A 21,367-nucleotide genomic window follows, 5' to 3' on the forward strand; every position below is an offset into this window, starting at 1 on the left:
GTTCTTCCTCCCTCCTCCTCCCCAGTCTCACCATGTTCTTCCTCCCTCCCCAGTCTCACCATGTTCTTCCTCCCTCCTCCTCCCCAGTCTCACCATGTTCTTCCTCCCTCCTCCTCCCCAGTCTCACCATGTTCTTCCTCCCCCCCCTCCCCCAGTCTCACCATGTTCTTCCTCCTCCTCCTCCCCAGTCTCACCATGTTCTTCCTCCCTCCCCAGTCTCACCATGTTCTTCCTCCCTCCTCCTCCCCAGTCTCAACATGTTCTTCCTCCCTCCTCCTCCCCAGTCTCACCATGTTCTTCCTCCCTCCTCCTCCCCAGTCTCACCATGTTCTTCCTCCTCCTCCTCCCCAGTCTCACCATGTTCTTCCTCCTCCCCCTCCCCAGTCTCACCATGTTCTTCCTCCCTCCTCCTCCCCAGTCTCACCATGTTCTTCCTCCCTCCTCCTCCCCAGTCTCACCATGTTCTTCCTCCCTCCTCCTCCCCAGTCTCACCATGTTCTTCCTCCCTCCCCCTCCCCAGTCTCACCATGTTCTTCCTCCCTCCTCCTCCCCAGTCTCACCATGTTCTTCCTCCTCCCCCTCCCCAGTCTCACCATGTTCTTCCTCCTCCCCAGTCTCACCATGTTCTTCCTCCCTCCTCTTCCCCAGTCTCACCATGTTCTTCCTCCTCCCCCTCCCCAGTCTCACCATGTTCTTCCTCCTCCCCAGTCTCACCATGTTCTTCCTCCTCCCCCCTCCCCAGTCTCACCATGTTCTTCCTCCTCCCCAGTCTCACCATGTTCTTCCTCCTCCCCCTCCCCAGTCTCACCATGTTCTTCCTCCTCCCCAGTCTCACCATGTTCTTCCTCCCTCCTCCTCCCCAGTCTCACCATGTTCTTCCTCCCTCCTCCTCCCCAGTCTCACCATGTTCTTCCTCCTCCCCCTCCCCCAGTCTCACCATGTTCTTCCTCCCTCCTCCTCCCCAGTCTCACCATGTTCTTCCTCCCTCCTCCTCCCCAGTCTCACCATGTTCTTCCTCCCTCCTCCTCCCCAGTCTCACCATGTTCTTCCTCCCTCCTCCTCCCCAGTCTCACCATGTTCTTCCTCCCTCCTCCTCCCCAGTCTCACCATGTTCTTCCTCCCTCCTCCTCCCCAGTCTCACCATGTTCTTCCTCCCTCCCCCTCCCCAGTCTCACCATGTTCTTCCTCCTCCTCCTCCCCAGTCTCACCATGTTCTTCCTCCTCCTCCTCCCCAGTCTCACCATGTTCTTCCTCCTCCCCAGTCTCACCATGTTCTTCCTCCCTCCTCTTCCCCAGTCTCACCATGTTCTTCCTCCTCCCCCTCCCCAGTCTCACCATGTTCTTCCTCCCTCCTCCTCCCCAGTCTCACCATGTTCTTCCTCCCTCCCCAGTCTCACCATGTTCTTCCTCCCTCCCCAGTCTCACCATGTTCTTCCTCCCTCCTCCTCCCCAGTCTCACCATGTTCTTCCTCCCTCCCCAGTCTCACCATGTTCTTCCTCCCTCCCCAGTCTCACCATGTTCTTCCTCCCTCCTCCTCCCCAGTCTCACCATGTCCTTCCTCCCTCCCCAGTCTCACCATGTTCTTCCTCCCTCCCCAGTCTCACCATGTTCTTCCTCCCTCCTCCTCCCCAGTCTCACCATGTTCTTCCTCCCTCCTCTTCCCCAGTCTCACCATGTTCTTCCTCCCTCCTCTTCCCCAGTCTCACCATGTTCTTCCTCCCTCCCCAGTCTCACCATGTTCTTCCTCCCTCCCCCTCCCCAGTCTCACCATGTTCTTCCTCCTCCCCCCTCCCCAGTCTCACCATGTTCTTCCTCCTCCCCAGTCTCACCATGTTCTTCCTCCCTCCCCAGTCTCACCATGTTCTTCCTCCCTCCTCCTCCCCAGTCTCACCATGTTCTTCCTCCCTCCTCTTCCCCAGTCTCACCATGTTCTTCCTCCCTCCTCCTCCCCAGTCTCACCATGTTCTTCCTCCCTCCCCAGTCTCACCATGTTCTTCCTCCCTCCTCCTCCCCAGTCTCACCATGTTCTTCCTCCCTCCTCTTCCCCAGTCTCACCATGTTCTTCCTCCCTCCTCCTCCCCAGTCTCACCATGTTCTTCCTCCCTCCTCTTCCCCAGTCTCACCATGTTCTTCCTCCCTCCTCCTCCCCAGTCTCACCATGTTCTTCCTCCTCCCCCTCCCCAGTCTCACCATGTTCTTCCTCCTCCCCCAGTCTCACCATGTTCTTCCTCCCTCCCCCGTCTCACCATGTTCTTCCTCCCTCCTCCTCCCCAGTCTCACCATGTTCTTCCTCCCTCTTCCTCCCCAGTCTCACCATGTTCTTCCTCCCTCCTCCTCCCCAGTCTCACCATGTTCTTCCTCCCTCCCCAGTCTCACCATGTTCTTCCTCCCTCCTCCTCCCCAGTCTCACCATGTTCTTCCTCCCTCCTCCTCCCCAGTCTCACCATGTTCTTCCTCCTCCCCCTCCCCAGTCTCACCATGTTCTTCCTCCTCCTCCTCCCCAGTCTCACCATGTTCTTCCTCCCTCCCCAGTCTCACCATGTTCTTCCTCCCTCCTCCTCCCCAGTCTCAACATGTTCTTCCTCCCTCCTCCTCCCCAGTCTCACCATGTTCTTCCTCCCTCCTCCTCCCCAGTCTCACCATGTTCTTCCTCCCTCCTCCTCCCCAGTCTCACCATGTTCTTCCTCCTCCCCCCTCCCCCAGTCTCACCATGTTCTTCCTCCCTCCTCCTCCCCAGTCTCACCATGTTCTTCCTCCCTCCTCCTCCCCAGTCTCACCATGTTCTTCCTCCCTCCTCCTCCCCAGTCTCACCATGTTCTTCCTCCCTCCCCCCTCCCCAGTCTCACCATGTTCTTCCTCCCTCCTCCTCCCCAGTCTCACCATGTTCTTCCTCCCTCCTCCTCCCCCAGTCTCACCATGTTCTTCCTCCCCCCCTCCCCAGTCTCACCATGTTCTTCCTCCTCCCCCTCCCCAGTCTCACCATGTTCTTCCTCCTCCCCAGTCTCACCATGTTCTTCCTCCCTCCTCTTCCCCAGTCTCACCATGTTCTTCCTCCTCCCCCTCCCCAGTCTCACCATGTTCTTCCTCCTCCCTAGTCTCACCATGTTCTTCCTCCTCCCCCTCCCCAGTCTCACCATGTTCTTCCTCCTCCCCAGTCTCACCATGTTCTTCCTCCTCCCCCTCCCCAGTCTCACCATGTTCTTCCTCCTCCCCAGTCTCACCATGTTCTTCCTCCCTCCTCCTCCCCAGTCTCACCATGTTCTTCCTCCTCCCCAGTCTCACCATGTTCTTCCTCCTCCCCAGTCTCACCATGTTCTTCCTCCTCCCCAGTCTCACCATGTTCTTCCTCCCTCCTCCTCCCCAGTCTCACCATGTTCTTCCTCCCTCCTCCTCCCCAGTCTCACCATGTTCTTCCTCCCTCCTCTTCCCCAGTCTCACCATGTTCTTCCTCCTCCTCCCCAGTCTCACCATGTTCTTCCTCCCTCCTCCTCCCCAGTCTCACCATGTTCTTCCTCCTCCTCCCCAGTCTCACCATGTTCTTCCTCCTCCCCAGTCTCACCATGTTCTTCCTCCCTCCCCAGTCTCACCATGTTCTTCCTCCCTCCTCCTCCCCAGTCTCACCATGTTCTTCCTCCCTCTTCCTCCCCAGTCTCACCATGTTCTTCCTCCCTCCTCCTCCCCAGTCTCACCATGTTCTTCCTCCCTCCTCCTCCCCAGTCTCACCATGTTCTTCCTCCCTCCTCCTCCCCAGTCTCACCATGTTCTTCCTCCCTCCTCTTCCCCAGTCTCACCATGTTCTTCCTCCCTCCTCCTCCCCAGTCTCACCATGTTCTTCCTCCCTCCTCCTCCCCAGTCTCACCATGTTCTTCCTCCCTCCTCCTCCCCAGTCTCACCATGTTCTTCCTCCCTCCTCCTCCCCAGTCTCACCATGTTCTTCCTCCCTCCTCCTCCCCAGTCTCACCATGTTCTTCCTCCCTCCTCCTCCCCAGTCTCACCATGTTCTTCCTCCCTCCCCCTCCCCAGTCTCACCATGTTCTTCCTCCTCCCCAGTCTCACCATGTTCTTCCTCCCTCCTCTTCCCCAGTCTCACCATGTTCTTCCTCCCTCCTCCTCCCCAGTCTCACCATGTTCTTCCTCCCTCCTCCTCCCCAGTCTCACCATGTTCTTCCTCCCTCCTCTTCCCCAGTCTCACCATGTTCTTCCTCCCTCCTCTTCCCCAGTCTCACCATGTTCTTCCTCCCTCCTCCTCCCCAGTCTCACCATGTTCTTCCTCCTCCCCCCTCCCCAGTCTCACCATGTTCTTCCTCCTCCCCCTCCCCAGTCTCACCATGTTCTTCCTCCTCCCCCTCCCCAGTCTCACCATGTTCTTCCTCCTCCCCCTCCCCAGTCTCACCATGTTCTTCCTCCTCCCCCTCCCCAGTCTCACCATGTTCTTCCTCCTCCCCAGTCTCACCATGTTCTTCCTCCCTCCTCCTCCCCAGTCTCACCATGTTCTTCCTCCTCCCCCCTCCCCAGTCTCACCATGTTCTTCCTCCCTCCCCAGTCTCACCATGTTCTTCCTCCTCCCCAGTCTCACCATGTTCTTCCTCCCTCCTCCTCCCCAGTCTCACCATGTTCTTCCTCCTCCCCCTCCCCAGTCTCACCATGTTCTTCCTCCCTCCCCAGTCTCACCATGTTCTTCCTCCCTCCTCCTCCCCAGTCTCACCATGTTCTTCCTCCCTCCTCCTCCCCAGTCTCACCATGTTCTTCCTCCCTCCTCCTCCCCAGTCTCACCATGTTCTTCCTCCCTCCCCAGTCTCACCATGTTCTTCCTCCCTCCTCCTCCCCAGTCTCACCATGTTCTTCCTCCCTCCTCCTCCCCAGTCTCACCATGTTCTTCCTCCCTCCTCCTCCCCAGTCTCACCATGTTCTTCCTCCTCCCCCTCCCCAGTCTCACCATGTTCTTCCTCCTCCCCAGTCTCACCATGTTCTTCCTCCTCCCCAGTCTCACCATGTTCTTCCTCCCTCCCCAGTCTCACCATGTTCTTCCTCCCTCCTCCTCCCCAGTCTCACCATGTTCTTCCTCCCTCCTCTTCCCCAGTCTCACCATGTTCTTCCTCCCTCCTCCTCCCCAGTCTCACCATGTTCTTCCTCCTCCCCCTCCCCAGTCTCACCATGTTCTTCCTCCTCCCCAGTCTCACCATGTTCTTCCTCCCTCCCCAGTCTCACCATGTTCTTCCTCCCTCCTCCTCCCCAGTCTCACCATGTTCTTCCTCCTCCCCCTCCCCAGTCTCACCATGTTCTTCCTCCTCCTCCTCCCCAGTCTCACCATGTTCTTCCTCCCTCCTCCTCCCCAGTCTCACCATGTTCTTCCTCCCTCCTCCTCCCCAGTCTCACCATGTTCTTCCTCCCTCCTCCTCCCCAGTCTCACCATGTTCTTCCTCCTCCCCCTCCCCAGTCTCACCATGTTCTTCCTCCTCCTCCTCCCCAGTCTCACCATGTTCTTCCTCCCTCCTCCTCCCCAGTCTCACCATGTTCTTCCTCCTCCCCAGTCTCACCATGTTCTTCCTCCTCCCCAGTCTCACCATGTTCTTCCTCCTCCCCAGTCTCACCATGTTCTTCCTCCTCCCCCTCCCCAGTCTCACCATGTTCTTCCTCCTCCCCAGTCTCACCATGTTCTTCCTCCCTCCCCAGTCTCACCATGTTCTTCCTCCCTCCCCAGTCTCACCATGTTCTTCCTCCCTCCTCCTCCCCAGTCTCACCATGTTCTTCCTCCTCCCCCTCCCCCTCCCCAGTCTCACCATGTTCTTCCTCCTCCTCCTCCCCAGTCTCACCATGTTCTTCCTCCCTCCCCATGTTCTTCCTCCCTCCTCCTCCCCAGTCTCACCATGTTCTTCCTCCCTCCTCCTCCCCAGTCTCACCATGTTCTTCCTCCCTCCTCCTCCCCAGTCTCACCATGTTCTTCCTCCTCCTCCTCCCCAGTCTCACCATGTTCTTCCTCCTCCCCCTCCCCAGTCTCACCATGTTCTTCCTCCTCCCCAGTCTCACCATGTTCTTCCTCCCTCCTCTTCCCCAGTCTCACCATGTTCTTCCTCCCTCCTCCTCCCCAGTCTCACCATGTTCTTCCTCCCTCCTCTTCCCCAGTCTCACCATGTTCTTCCTCCCTCCTCTTCCCCAGTCTCACCATGTTCTTCCTCCCTCCTCCTCCCCAGTCTCACCATGTTCTTCCTCCCTCCTCCTCCCCAGTCTCACCATGTTCTTCCTCCCTCCTCCTCCCCAGTCTCACCATGTTCTTCCTCCCTCCTCCTCCCCAGTCTCACCATGTTCTTCCTCCTCCCCCTCCCCAGTCTCACCATGTTCTTCCTCCCTCCTCCTCCCCAGTCTCACCATGTTCTTCCTCCCTCCTCCTCCCCAGTCTCACCATGTTCTTCCTCCCTCCTCCTCCCCAGTCTCACCATGTTCTTCCTCCTCCTCCTCCCCAGTCTCACCATGTTCTTCCTCCCTCCTCCTCCCCAGTCTGTTCCCTTCCCTCCTACATCCATCCATCCATCCCTACATCCATCCATCCATCTCACCATGTTCTGTTCAGCGATGAAGCACTCGATGAAGCGTTCAGGGTAGGCCTTGTGGAACATCTCAGAGAAGGTCGAGTTCTTCATGTCAGCGTCCAGAGCCACCACTCTCTGACTGGACTGACCCAGTTTAGCCAGGGCCACACCATACGCCTTACGAGTAGCCACCTGGGGGGGGGAAGAGGAGAGGGGTTAACCGTGATCCACCTCTCTGCGGAATGTGTGTGTCTCTCTGTGGTGTGTGTGTGTGTCTCTCTCTGTGGTGTGTGTGTGTGTGTGTGTGTCTCTCTCTGTGGTGTGTGTGTGTGTGTGTGTGTGTGTGTGTCTCTCTCTGTGGTGTGTGTGTGTGTGTGTCTCTCTCTGTGGTGTGTGTGTGTGTGTGTGTGTGTGTGTCTCTCTCTCTGTGGTGTGTGTGTGTGTGTGTGTGTGTCTCTCTCTGTGGTGTGGGTGTGTGTGTGTGTGTGTCTCTCTGTGGTGTGTGTGTGTGTGTGTCTCTCTGTGGTGTGTGTGTGTGTGTGTGTCTCTCCCTCTGTGGTGTGTGTGTGTGTGTGTGTGTGTTTGTCTCTGTGGTGTGTGTGTGTGTGTGTCTCTCTCTGTGGTGTGTGTGTGTGTGTCTCTCTCTGTGGTGTGTGTGTGTGTGTGGGTGTGTGTGTCTCTCTCTGTGGTGTGTGTGTGTGTGTGTTTGTCTCTGTGGTGTGTGTGTGTGTGTCTCTCTCTGTGGTGTGTGTGTGTGTGTGTGTGTTTGTCTCTGTGGTGTGTGTGTGTGTGTCTCTCTCTGTGGTGTGTGTGTGTGTGTGTGTTTGTCTCTGTGGTGTGTGTGTGTGTGTGTCTCTCTCTGTGGTGTGTGTGTGTGTGTGTGTGTTTGTCTCTGTGGTGTGTGTGTGTGTCTCTGTGGTGTGTGTGTGTGTCTCTCTCTGTGGTGTGTGTGTGTGTGTGTGTGTGTCTCTCTCTGTGGTGTGTGTGTTCACCTTATCCCCCATCTTGTAGTTAGGTGGGGAGGGCAGGCTGATAGGTGAAAGGTCAGCGGGGGCGGTATCTTCGTTGGGTAGCTCGGGGGAGATGGTCTTGTTGGGGTTCTGAATCTGAGCCTCCAGGTCTTTAATCGCCTCCTCGGCCCGGTCCTTAGGCATGGGCTTGCCGTGCCAGTTAAGCATATCTTCAATGCCTGGAGAACACCAATCAACAGATGATTTGGTCATGTATTAATTTATCAGTCACACACGGAATACAACAGGTGCAGACCTTACCTTGAAATGCTTATGAGCCCTTAACCAACAATACAGAGTAAAAAAAAAAGTCTCTCCCACACCTCTGCTTCCCCAGTCTCTCCTCTGCTTCCCCAGTCTCTCCTCTGCTTCCCCAGTCTCTCCTCTGCTTCCCCAGTCTCTCCTCTGCTTCCCCAGTCTCTCCTCTGCTTCCCCAGTCTCTCCTCTGCTTCCCCAGTCTCTCCTCTGCTTCCCCAGTCTCTCCTCTGCTTCCCCAGTCTCTCCCAGACCTCTGCTTCCCCAGTCTCTCCTCTGCTTCCCCAGTCTCTCCTCTGCTTCCCCAGTCTCTCCTCTGCTTCCCCAGTCTCTCCTCTGCTTCCCCAGTCTCTCCCAGACCTCTGCTTCCCCAGTCTCTCCTCTGCTTCCCCAGTCTCTCCCAGACCTCTGCTTCCCCAGTCTCTCCTCTGCTTCCCCAGTCTCTCCCAGACCTCTGCTTCCCCAGTCTCTCCCAGACCTCTGCTCCCCCATACCTCTGCTTCCCCAGTCTCTCCTCTGCTTCCCCAGTCTCTCCCAGACCTCTGCTTCCCCAGTCTCTCCCAGACCTCTGCTCCCCCATACCTCTGCTTCCCCAGTCTCTCCTCTGCTTCCCCAGTCTCTCCTCTGCTTCCCCAGACCTCTGCTTCCCCAGTCTCTCCCATACCTTTGAGTCCTCTGCCCTTGAAGGTCTTGGCTATGATCATAGTGGGTTTCCCCTTCACCTGCTGGGCCTGCCACAGAGCTTTACACAGCTCCTCAACGTCATGACCATCCACCACATACGTGTTCCACCTACACATGGAGAAAGACCGGGTTACACACACACAAACCACACATGGGTGTTCCACCTACACAGAGTTCAAGAATTAAAGGAAGGGCGGGGCAGTACGGAAGACAGACTGAATAAGACTGGAGGAGAGGGAGAGAGACAGACACAGAGAGACACAGAGAGACACAGAGACACAGAGAGAGACACAGAGAGAGGGTACAGACCCAAATGCTTCGCAGCGTTTGCGGTACACGTCCATGTCGTGTTTGAGAGGAGCAGCTTCACTCTGTCCCAGGCGGTTAGCGTCTATAATAGCCACCAGGTTATCCAGGTTGTAGTAGGAACCAAACGCCATGGCTTCCCAGACAGCCCCCTCCGAACACTCCCCATCACCCAGCAGACAGTACACACGGTAACTAGGGACGGAGAGAAATTACATTTTCATAAAAACAGATTACTCTCATTCTCAAGAAATTCACTTTAACAAGAGACATGTTCAAGACGGCAACAGCAGTTACAGTGCTTAATTTTAGCCAGATCCTGCACCTCTCTCCGTTTTGGACTGTTTTGTTTCCGGAACCTATTTGGCCGGATCCGGTAAAAGTAGATTCTCAGCCCGGGCCTGATATTCTAAGAGTTGATTCGGGTTGTGCCAGTCCTGGTTTATGGTTTGCGCAACATTGTTACTTATGTTTGAGAGCAACGCGTGGCTGTTTGAGAAGTGCCTGTACCTCTCTTAGATTTCTATGATCTCTCCCTCCCTCTCTGCTCTGATCGACTAATCTCACCAGCGTTGCACTTCATTTATTTTATTACAGAATCGTCGGGTTCTGGAGGCGCTGCAGCACGCCTGATATATTGAAATATATTTGCCAAACGTTAAAGAATTACTGCTCTCTGTTCAGAAAGAGTACACAAGGCTCTTTCAAACTGTCAACACCCTCTGTGGGTGAACCTTAACCTTCCGAGAACAATCAGTTGGTAGATCGTGGCGCTTGCAACGCCAGGGTTGTGGGTTAGTTTCCCACGGGGGGGTCAGTATGAAACATGTATGCACTCACTAACTAACTGTAAGTCGCTCTGGATAAGAGCGTCTGCTAAATGACTAAAATGTAAAATGTAAGAGGTGCTTTGAGGGATAGCGTTAAGGCTTTGGAGGACATACACTACCAGTCAAAGGTTTTGCACACACCTACTCATTCATTTTTTAAAACTATTTTCTACATTGTAGAATAATAGTGAAGACATCAAAACTATGAAATAACACATATGGAATCATGTAGTAACCAAAAAAAAGTGTTAAACAAATCAAAATATATTTTATATAAGCAGGTTGAGAGAATGCCAAGAGTGTGCAAAGCTGTCATCAAGGCAAAGGGTGGCTATTTGAAGAATCTCAAATATAAAATATATTTTGATTTGTTTAACACTTTGTTGGTTACTACACGATTCCATTTGTGTTATTTCATAGTTTGGATGTCTTCAATATTATTCTACAATGTAGAAAATAGTAAAAAAATGAATGAGTAGGTGTGTGCAAAACCTTTGACTGTGTGTGTGTGTGTGTGTGTGTGTGTGTGTACCTGGACTTGTCGAAGTGTTTCCCGGTGTAAGCCATCCCACAGGCGGCCCCCAGACCCTGTCCCAGAGACCCCGTTGCCACGTCAACAAACTCCAGTTTCTGTAGAACAGTCAAGAGTTAAATCAAACCTGAGCTGGACCACGTTCATGAGGGCACACCACTGAAAACGTTTCAAAACATCTTGCAACTATTGGAAACACAAGGTAGTCCCGTCCCGTTTGTCAGTTTTCTTCCGTTTTGAACCTAAATGAACAACTTTTCAGTACAGTGGGGTTACTTACAGGTGTGGGGGTTACTTACAGGTGTGGGGGTTACTTACAGGTGTGGGGGTTACTTACAGGTGTGGGGGTTACTTACAGGTGTGGGGGTTACTTACAGGTGTGGGGGTTACTTACAGGTGTGGGGGTTACTTACAGGTGTGGGGGTTACTTACAGGTGTGGGGGTTACTTACAGGTGTGGGGGTTACTTACAGGTGTGGGGGTTACTTACAGGTGTGGGGTTACTTACAGGTGTGGGGTTACTTACAGGTGTGGGGTTACTTACAGGTGTGGGGGTTACTTACAGGTGTGGGGGGTTACTTACAGGTGTGGGGGTTACTTACAGGTGTGGGGGTTACTTACAGGTGTGGGGGTTACTTACAGGTGTGGGGGTTACTTACAGGTGTGGGGGTTACTTACAGGTGTGGGGGTTACTTACAGGTGTGGGGGTTACTTACAGGTGTGGGGGGTTACTTACAGGTGTGGGGGTTACTTACAGGTGTGGGGGTTACTTACAGGTGTGGGGGTTACTTACAGGTGTGGGGGTTACTTACAGGTGTGGGGGTTACTTACAGGTGTGGGGGGTTACTTACAGGTGTGGGGGTTACTTACAGGTGTGGGGGGTTGACTTACAGGTGTGGGGGTTACTTACAGGTGTGGGGGTTACTTACAGGTGTGGGGGTTACTTACAGGTGTGGGGGTTACTTACAGGTGTGGGGTGACCCTCCAGGTCAGAGTCGAGCTTCCTCAGGTTGACCAGCTCAGCCTCCTTCACAAAGCCCGCCTCCGCCCAGGCAGCGTACAGGATTGGTGCAGCATGACCCTGGAGGAACACAGCAGCCAATCAGAACACAGTACACGACACCGAGGGGAGCATGGGAAATGTAGTGCAATTGAAAGAGAACCCTTGACAGGTGAACCGTGTGTGTAGAGAGTGAGTGAGTGTGTGGGGGGGGGGCATGTAAGTGTGTGGAGTGAGTGTGGGGGGGAGTGAGGAGTGTGGGGGGGCATGTAAGTGTGTATGGAGTGAGTATGTGGGGGGGAGTGAGTGAGTATGTGGGGGGGGAGTGAGTGAGTGTGTGGGGGGGAGTGAGTGAGTGTGTATGGAGTGAGTATGTATGTGGGGGGGGGGAGTGAGTGTGTATGGAGTGAGTGCGCATAGCAGGATCACCTTAGACAGTACGAAGCGGTCATTGCACTGGTTGCGTGGGTCCGTGGCTTTGTAACGCATCGTATGGAAGAACAGCACCGACATGAGCTCTGCTGCACTGCAACATGTGGTGGGGTGACTGGTTAGAGGGGAGAGAGACAGGGCAGTCTGTTAGTGAACGGTCACATCACAACCAGAGGGGAGACAGGGCAGTCTGTTAGTGAACGCTCACATCACAACCAGCTGTTAATGGGAACACAAACCACTCACGTTATAGTTGCATGTACAGTGCATTCGGAAAGTATTCAAAACGCCTCGACTTTCAACATTTTGTTACGTTACAGCCCTTTTCTAAAATGGATAGGGTTTAGGTCTGGAGACATGCTTGGCCAGTCCATCACCTTCACCCTCAGCTTCTTTAGCAAGGCAGTGGTCGTCTTGGAGGTGTGTTTGGGGTCGTTATCATGTTGGAATACTGCCCTGCGGCCCAGTCTCCGAAGGGAGGGGGATCATGCTCTGCTTCAGTATGTCACAGTACATGTTGGCATTCATGGTTCCCTCAATGAACTGTAGCTCCCCAGTGCCGGCAGCACTCATGCAGCCCCAGACCATGACACTCCCACCACCAGACCAGGACACTCCCACCACCAGACCAGGACACTCCCACCACCAGACCAGGACACTCCCACCACCAGACCAGGACACTCCCACCACCAGACCAGGACACTCCCACCACCAGACCATGACACTCCCACCACCAGACCATGACACTCCCACCACCAGACCATGACACTCCCACCACCAGACCAGGACACTCCCACCACCAGACCAGGACACTCCCACCACCAGACCAGGACACTCCCACCACCAGACCAGGACACTCCCACCACCAGACCAGGACACTCCCACCACCAGACCAGGACACTCCCACCACCAGACCAGGACACTCCCACCACCAGACCATGACACTCCCACCACCAGACCAGGACACTCCCACCACCAGACCAGGACACTCCCACCACCAGACCATGACACTCCCACCACCAGACCATGACACTCCCACCACCAGACCATGACACTCCCACCACCAGACCAGGACACTCCCACCACCAGACCAGGACACTCCCACCACCAGACCAGGACACTCCCACCACCAGACCAGGACACTCCCACCACCAGACCATGACACTCCCACCACCAGACCATGACACTCCCACCACCAGACCAGGACACTCCCACCACCAGACCATGACACTCCCACCACCAGACCATGACACTCCCACCACCAGACCAGGACACTCCCACCACCAGACCAGGACACTCCCACCACCAGACCAGGACACTCCCACCACCAGTGAGAAAGTTAACATTTCACAATTCATTTAGGATTATCCGTAACCATGGTAGCGTCCACATTAATGTAGAAGTGTTTAGAAACAAATTCTATTCTTATTCACAATATACAGTGGCAAGAAAAAGTATGTGAACCCTTTGGAATTACCTGGATATCTGCATAAATTGGGTCATACAATTTGATCTGATCTTCCTCTAAGTGACAACAACAGACATACAGTCTGCTTAAAAACTAATAACACAATTATACGTTTGTTGAACACACTGTAAACATTCACAGCACAGGGTGGGAAAGGTTTGGGAACCCTTGGATTTAATAACTGGTTGACCCTCTTTTGGCAGCAATAACCTCGACCAAACGGTTTCTGTAGTTGCGGATCAGACCTGAACAACGGTCAGGAGGAATTATGGAACATTCCTCTTTATAAAACTGTTCAGTTCAGCAATATTCTTGGGATGTCTGGTGTGAACCTGTTCGAGGTCACGCCACAGCATCTCAAAAATCGGGTTGAGGTCGGGACTCTGACTGGGCCAGGAGGTCGGGACTCTGACTGGGCCAGGAGGTCGGGACTCTGACTGGGCCAGGAGGTCGGGACTCTGACTGGGCCAGGAGGTCGGGACTCTGACTGGGCCAGGAGGTCGGGACTCTGACTGGGCCACTCCAGAAGGCGTATTTTCCTCTGTTGAAGCCATTCCGTAAGTCTCCCGAGTGGCGCAGTGGTCTAAGGCACTGCATCGCAGTGCTAACTGTGCCACTAGAGATCCTGGTTCGAATCCAGGCTCTGTCGCAGCCGGCCGCGACCGGGAGACTCATGGGCGGCGCACAATTGGCCCAGCGTCGTCCAGGGTAGGGGAGGGAATGGCCGGCAGGGATGTAGCTCAGTTGATAGAGCATGGCGTTTGCAACGCCAGGGTTGTGGGTTCGTTTCCCACGGGGGGCCAGTTAAAAAAAAAATATATATATATATATATGTATTCACTAACTGTAAGTCGCTCTGGATAAGAGCGTCTGCTAAATGACTAAAATGTAAATGTTGATTTACTTCTGGGTTTTGGGTCGTTGTCCTGTTGAGTCATTTCGCGGACAGATGACCTTTTGCAGGTGAATCTAAGGCTTTCATAAACTTGGGAATTCATTTTTCCGTCGATGATAGCAAGCTGTCCAGGCCCTGAGGCAGCAAAGCAGCCCCAAACCATGATGCTCCCTCCACCATACTTTACAGTTGGGATGAGGTTTTGATGTTGGTGTGCTGTGCCTTTTTTTCTCCACACATAGTGCTGTGTGTTCCTTCCAAACAACTCAACTTTAGTTTAATCTGTCCACAGAATATTTTGCCAGTAGCGCTGTGGAACATCCAGCTGCTCTTTCACGAACTTCAGACGTGCAGCAATGGGGTTTTTTTGGACAGCAAAGGCTTCTTCCGTGGTGTCCTCCCATGAACACCATTCTTGTTTAGTGTTTTACGTATCGTAGACTCGTCAACAGAGATGTTAGCTCTGTGAGTATTTAGCTGGCACTCTGGGATTCTTCTTAACCTCGTTGAGCGTTCTGCGCTGTGCTCTTGCAGTCATCTCTGCAGGACGGCCGCTCCTAGGGAGAGCAGCAACAGTGTTGAACTTTCTCCATTTATAGACTATTCGCCTTACCGTGGACTGATGAACATCAAGGCTTTTAGAGATACTTTTGTAACCCTTTCCAGCTTTATGCAAGTCAACCATTCTTAATCTTAGGTCTTCTGAGATCTCTTTTGTTCAAGGAATGGTTCACATCAGGCAATGCTTCTTGTGAATAGCACACTCACATTTTTTGAGTTTTTTATGACTCCAATTTGCTTTTGGAGAAGTCATTAGCCAAGGGGTTCACATAGTTTTCCAACCTACACTGTGAATGTTTAAATGATGTATTCAATATAGACAAGAAAAATACAATAATTTGTGTGTTATTAGTTTAAGCACACTGTCTATTGTCGTGACTTGGGTGAAGATTAAATAAAATGTTATGACACATACTTTTTCTTGCCACTAAGTGACTCCGAAATGACAATATATTATTTACCATTCATTTCTATTGGGCACAAAATAATCTGAAACACAACCAAAACAAACAGCAAATGCATCCAACAAATTTGTAGAGTCACAAGCTTAATGTAGTCGTTGCGTGCTATGAATATGGGACCAAATACATTACTACACAAGTGAATTTGTACCAATAGTGGGGGAAAAAAGTATTTAGTCAGCCACCAATTGTGCAAGTTCTCCCACTTAAAAAGATGAGAGGCCTGTAATTTTCATCATAGGTACACGTCAACTATGACAGACAAATTGAGAGAAAAAAAATCCAGAAAATCACATTGTAGGATTTTTTATGAATTTATTTGCAAATTATGGTGGAAAATAAGTATTTGGTCACCTACAAACAAGCAAGGTTTCTGGCTCTCACAGACCTGTAACTTCTTCTTTAAGAGGCTCCTCTGTCCTCCACTCGTTACCTGTATTAATGGCACCTGTTTGAACTTGTTATCAGTATAAAAGACACCTGTCCACAACCTCAAACAGTCACACTCCAAACTCCACTATGGCCAAGACCAAAGAGCTGTCAAAGGACACCAGAAACAAAATTGTAGACCTGCACCAGGCTGGGAAGACTGAATCTGCAATAGGTAAGCAGCTTGGTTTGAAGAAAATCAACTGTGGGAGCAATTATTAGGAAATGGAAGACATACAAGACCACTGATAATCTCCCTCGATCTGGGGCTCCACGCAAGATCTCACCCTGTGGGGTCAAAATGATCACAAGCAAAAATCCCAGAACCACACGGGGGGACCTAGTGAATGACCTGCAGAGAGCTGGGACCAAAGTAACAAAGCCTACCATCAGTAACATACTACGCCACCAGGGACTCAAATCCTGCAGTGCCAGACGTGTCCCCCTGCTTAAGACAGTACATGTCCAGGCCCGTCTGAAGTTTGCTAGAGTGCATTTGGATGATCCAGAAGAGGATTGGGAGAATGTCATATGGTCAGATGAAACCAAAATAGAACTTTTTGGTAAAAACTCAACTCGTCGTGTTTGGAGGACAAAGAATGCTGAGTTGCATCCAAAGAACACCATACCTACTGTGAAGCATGGGGGTGGAAACATCATGCTTTGGGGCTGTTTTTCTGCAAAGGGACCAGGACGACTGATCCGTGTAAAGGAAAGAATGAATGGGGCCATGTATCGTGAGATTTTGAGTGAAAACCTCCTTCCATCAGCAAGGGCATTGAAGATGAAATGTGGCTGGGTCTTTCAGCATGACAATGATCCCAAACACACCGCCCGGGCAACGAAGGAGTGGCTTCGTAAGAAGCATTTCAAGGTCCTGGAGTGGCCTACCCAGTCTCCAGATCTCAACCCCATAGAAAATCTTTGGAGGGAGTTGAAAGTCCGTGTTGCCCAGCGACAGCCCCAAAATATCACTGCTCTAGAGGAGATCTGCATGGAGGAATGGGCCAAAATACCAGCAACAGTGTGTGAAAACCTAGTGAAGACTTACAGAAAACGTTTGACCTGTGTCATTGCCAACAAAGGGTATATAACAAAGTATTGAGAAACTTTTGTTATTGACCAAATACTTATTTATTTTCCACCATAATTTGCAAATAAATTCATTAAAAGTCCTACAATGTGATTTTCTGGAAAAAATTCTCTCATTTTGTCTGTCATAGTTGACGTGTACCTATGATAAATTACAGGCCTCTCATCTTTTTAAGTGGGAGAACTTGCACAATTGGTGGCTGAATAAATACTTTTTTTCCCCAATGTACTTTTGGGTCCCCTAAAATGGGGGGACTAAGTACAAACATTTCTAAACGGTTCACCCGATATGGATGAAAATACCCTCAAATTAAATCTGACAGTCTGCACTTTAACCTCATAGTCACTGTATCATTTCAAATCCAAAGCACTGGAGTTCAGAGTCAAAACATTACGGCCCCAACACTTGGAGTTCACTGTATATTTTCCCAGGAAAGAGAACACTGAGCACAAGCATGAAATACCTGAACGTCATGATGGAGACAGAGGCCTCATACCACAGAATCTCCACAGAAAAGCCAAGCAGTGTTGCAACACAGTTATTTGCTAAGAGCAGTGGTGGTTCAGAATATTGCAAGATCTGGCAGTTTTGAAGAAAAAAAAAAAAAACATGCATTGTTGACTAATAGTGTCGCTACTTCCTGTAATCTCATGCGTTGTTGACCAACAGCATATCTACTTCCTGATAACCTGAACATGTCAACACTCCACTCCCTATGGGGACAGTCAGTGGAGCGCGTGGGCTGCGTCCCAAACGGCCGTTCTCTTTATAGTGCGTTACCTTCGACGGGGGGGCCCATAAGGACGCCATTTGGGACGAGCTGCTAGTAGTGTTATCTACACATTATATCATTCAAACAGTCACTGGCATTCAACATTAAAACTACAACAGCGTGCCATTTCAACCATTTACCCCCAAGATGATCTTCCAGTGTCAGAAACCTGCTGTAACAGAAAAGTATAGTCAAAGTTCCCACTAAATACTTTGACAACAGAAGAAATTCTTTAGGATAATTACGCTTTCTAGTTTACATTTATATCGATTTTCAGCTAAAATAAAAAGACGTGCTATATAAAAATAAAAAAGATATAGCAGTCCATACGTCTGTGTGGAAGACCACCAATAAAGTCTCCAGACATATAGCAGATAGCTTAGTGGTTAAGAGCTTTGTACCAGTAACCGAAAGGTCGCTGGTTCTAATCCCTGAGCCGACTAGGTGAAAAATCTGTCGATGTGCCCTTAAGCACGGCACTTAACCCTAATTGCTCCTGTAAGTCGCTCTGGATAAGAGCGTCTGCTGAATGACAAAAAATTTAAATAAATGATGAAAAACTAGTGTGGTAGACCAGGCTTGCGTTCAGTAACGACAGAACGGTGTACAACGTGGAAGTGAACGGAAACGGTACTGTCCAGAAGGACCAGTTGAGGCGTCGTTATTATGGTGGCCCATTTCATATATGTTGTGATGGACGAGTTTCAGATGGTCATACCTATATTGATCAGACCAAACCCACCACACAGGAGAAAACGTACCCCAAAAGGCTGTTGAAGAACAATGCGCTCCGTTTTGGGGAAAACGTGTCATTCAGTACAAACCATCTAGCAATGTAGCGAACATTGAAAACATACTTCTATAATAGGCTACTCTTCATTTCTCTAAGAAAGGACTAAACCTTCCCTGGAAGGGAATCATGGTTTATCAGGTTGTGTTTTCCTTGTGGGCAACTGTCTGAATACCAGGAAGTGACAAAAACAGTCTGTCTTAACTGAAGAGGGGCCACAGAGGACCCATTGTTTAGGCTAAAGGAGCGGGGCAAGTTGAGCCTGCTCTGAGGTGGTCTCATTGGGTAGGTGACATTTATTACTGAAAACAATACATGGAGGAAGTTTCACCAGGAAATAGCCCATCTAATAACGTGAATATGAAGAAGAAAAAGACAAAACAAAAATCGGAGTTTACGCGTTTAGATAATTGACGTTTAAGGTTAAAAAATGACTGTTAAATTATTTGAAGCTTTTAAAAATGACAAAACGCAACAGTTTCTCTTTTCCAGTGATGAAGCCATGGGTGTCTCATGGTGTGGTGAGGTATGCAAAATGGATCAACTTTAAGCACCTTTATCACCTGAATGTTTTGGCATTCAGGTCCAAAGTCACTTTTTGACCACTTCTTCCATGGGCAAGCATGTACGGAACATTGTTTAAACCAAAAAGGGGATGCTGTCAAAAAGGGATTGAACTCAAATGGATTTACCCATAATAAACTGAAAAGGTGCAAGATAAGCGAGCTATATAATAAGATACAGCTTTTTATTATTTTATTTTCTATTAGTATTGTAGTAGTCCGTAATAAAATCAATGATTCGGTTAACGGTAGCCTAGGCCTATTCAACTTCCTGATCAATATTCTATTCCTAATCTAGGCCTATATTTGGGAAGTAGGCTAGACCGATTTAACCCGTGTGTGGTATTTATTTAAGCGCAGGCAGCTTACGTTATCTAACCAGGAAAGTGAACCTGTGCAGAATCAGTGCTGGATACTGTTGATGTGGACAACTGGGCATCTCTGACAGACCAGGAAGTGATCACAAAAACAGGTTGGTCTTCATACTTGAAAATAATGATCATAGACGTTAAGGAGGAAGTTTGCTTATAGCTTCTTTTCAGTTTATAAGATGACAATTTCCTCAATCTTTCTGGCTCCTCCTCCTCCTCCTCCTCCTCATTGTTTAAGTGAAAGACTGGCCCTTATCTAAGCCACAGGTGAGGTTTATATACCCAATGTTGTAACCAGGAAACACTTGGCCTGGATAGATACTGTCTCATGAGTTCAGAGGAATCTGCATCTTTGTAACAGAGGAGAGAACTACATTTTATTCTTAGGAACAGTGGAGTTGCTTTAGCCTGATCCCAGATCTGTTTGCGCTCTTACCAACTCCATAGTGCCAAGGAGTTGGCATCACGACAGCAGACAGACTGGCTAGAGCTGCTCTGGGCTGACACAAAGTTACCCTTCGATGGTGACAACTTATTTTGTAGCCCTTCAGTAGTGTCCCCTTCTTTCCCAAACACACACACTAACAGAATGCAGGTCATACGTAACAAATGGCACCCTATTCTGTATATAGGCATCTTGGCAATAAAAGGTCTCGTTGAAATGGGTCCGGGTCCAAATCAATGCACTAGCCTACATAGGGAATAGGGTGCAATTTCGGGCACATAAAACCACATTAGTGTCTCTTTCTTTTCCCACTCAGTGACAGACACGTTCAGAATGTCATGTTGAGAACGAAGCACTTCTGTAATGTGGCAATAATGGTGAGAAAAGTGTAGTTCGACTTGGCTTGAATACTTCTCTGCAATGAGAGAGAAGCCCAATGTAATTATTTAGATCAATATCCCTGCAGCTGCGTTAGTCCGTGACTAAGGAAATTCCAAGCTTAAAAGAGAGAACAGTTCATTTGGGACAAAAGGGATATTTCTAAACCCCCAAACACACTCGTCCATTATTCATTTTCCAACACCAAACACCTGGGAAACAGATCAGGGGTGGCCAACCCTCCTGGAAAGCAAACAGGATTTTATTCCATCCTTATTTTAAAAGAGATAGTTCACCCAAAAAACAAAGTGTTTGTGTCCTTATCTTGAAAACAGTCTATAGACAAAGAGACTGCATTCTATGATTTGGTTACCCACAGCCATCAACCATTAATATTATAGTCCCCTGTAGCTCAGTTGGTAGAGCATGGCGCTTGCAACGCCAGGGTTGTTGGTTCGTTTCCCACGGGGGACCAGTATGAAAATGTATTTACATTTACATCATTTAGCAGACGCTCTTATCCAGAGCGACTTACAAATGTATGCAGTCACTAACTGTAAGTCGCTCTGGATAAGAGCGTCTGCTAAATATGTAAAATGTAATTATAGTTTCATGTGCAGAGCCTTGGTGTAGTGGTAACACACGGAGAACTGGGATCAATCCCTTCTTCCAACCGTTTCTCCCATTTGCCTGTCTCTCCATCTCATTACTGTCTGAATAAAGTGTCAAACCACCCAAAACATTTTTGGATTTTTTTTTTGCATACTTTAAATTTAATTCCAAAAAAACTCAAAGTAACAAAGTCATCAAATTTGAGATCAACTGTCACTGCAGCCCCGTTCGGTTCAACGTCTGATGTTAGCTAGTTAGCTACATTACGCAACGTTCATAAACTGGTTCCTTTTTACGTTTAAACTTACCCGGAGTTGGAGGCGCATGTCGCCTTGACAGAGTTGATCCGCAGCTTGTTAGCGATGTCTTTCAGGCCCTGCAGCGTCTTCTCGTCGGGTTTATGGTAGCTAGTCATGGTAGAGTAATGGAGACCGCTTGGTAAATGACAAGCACTCTGTGTTTGAAGAGCTGCACAGCTTCTGTGTCGGTTCAAGTGATATTTATTCAACTATGTGTCAACTCGCCAAACTATCTGAGCATTTGAGGGACGCTGTAACCGAGGAATACAACCGACGGAGAGAGACGGTTTTATATTCAACCACCCTCGCCGCCGCACATGGAACAGGGCGGGGCGGCTGCGTCCAACACACGTTTTCATTGGTTGAGGCGCATTCTCGTTCCACCACGCTCGACACAACGTAGCCTGCGTGATGAAACGTCAGGACGTACGTGTAACTTTTTTTTATTTATTTTTAGCTGCAATATAATAATAATTATTATTATTATTATTTATTAAATGCATATAGCGCTTTTCATAACTATCTCAAAGCGCATCAAAAGCAAAAAACAACAACAAGCAATACATCATGAGTAGCCTATAGTTGTCTAGGTCAACCAATAGAGGCCAAGTCTTTGAGTGCATGCATCCTCCAAAGATGGAAGGACAGGTTCAT

At 50.1% G+C, this 21,367-nt stretch overlaps 1 protein-coding gene across 1 annotated transcript in view; it reads right to left on the bottom strand.

Annotated features, from left to right (window-relative positions):
- LOC121530827 (transketolase-like) overlaps window positions 1-21,032 on the bottom strand; it is a 37,829-nt gene extending 16,797 nt beyond the window's left edge. Inside the window, exons 1-8 of the mRNA XM_045207009.1 lie at window positions 20,723-21,032; window positions 11,574-11,691; window positions 11,112-11,225; window positions 10,146-10,243; window positions 8,787-8,978; window positions 8,458-8,585; window positions 7,521-7,717; window positions 6,556-6,720 (exon numbers count right to left, since the gene is read on the bottom strand). Of these exons, the coding sequence (XP_045062944.1) occupies window positions 6,556-6,720; window positions 7,521-7,717; window positions 8,458-8,585; window positions 8,787-8,978; window positions 10,146-10,243; window positions 11,112-11,225; window positions 11,574-11,691; window positions 20,723-20,829 (1,119 nt within the window). The 5' untranslated portion in view covers window positions 20,830-21,032. The remainder of the gene's footprint in view (window positions 1-6,555; window positions 6,721-7,520; window positions 7,718-8,457; window positions 8,586-8,786; window positions 8,979-10,145; window positions 10,244-11,111; window positions 11,226-11,573; window positions 11,692-20,722) is intronic.
- Window positions 21,033-21,367: the final 335 nt, after the last annotated feature.

The sequence above is a fragment of the Coregonus clupeaformis genome, chromosome 24 (assembly GCF_020615455.1).
Source record: "Coregonus clupeaformis isolate EN_2021a chromosome 24, ASM2061545v1, whole genome shotgun sequence".
NCBI classification, from domain to species: Eukaryota; Metazoa; Chordata; class Actinopteri; order Salmoniformes; family Salmonidae; genus Coregonus; species Coregonus clupeaformis.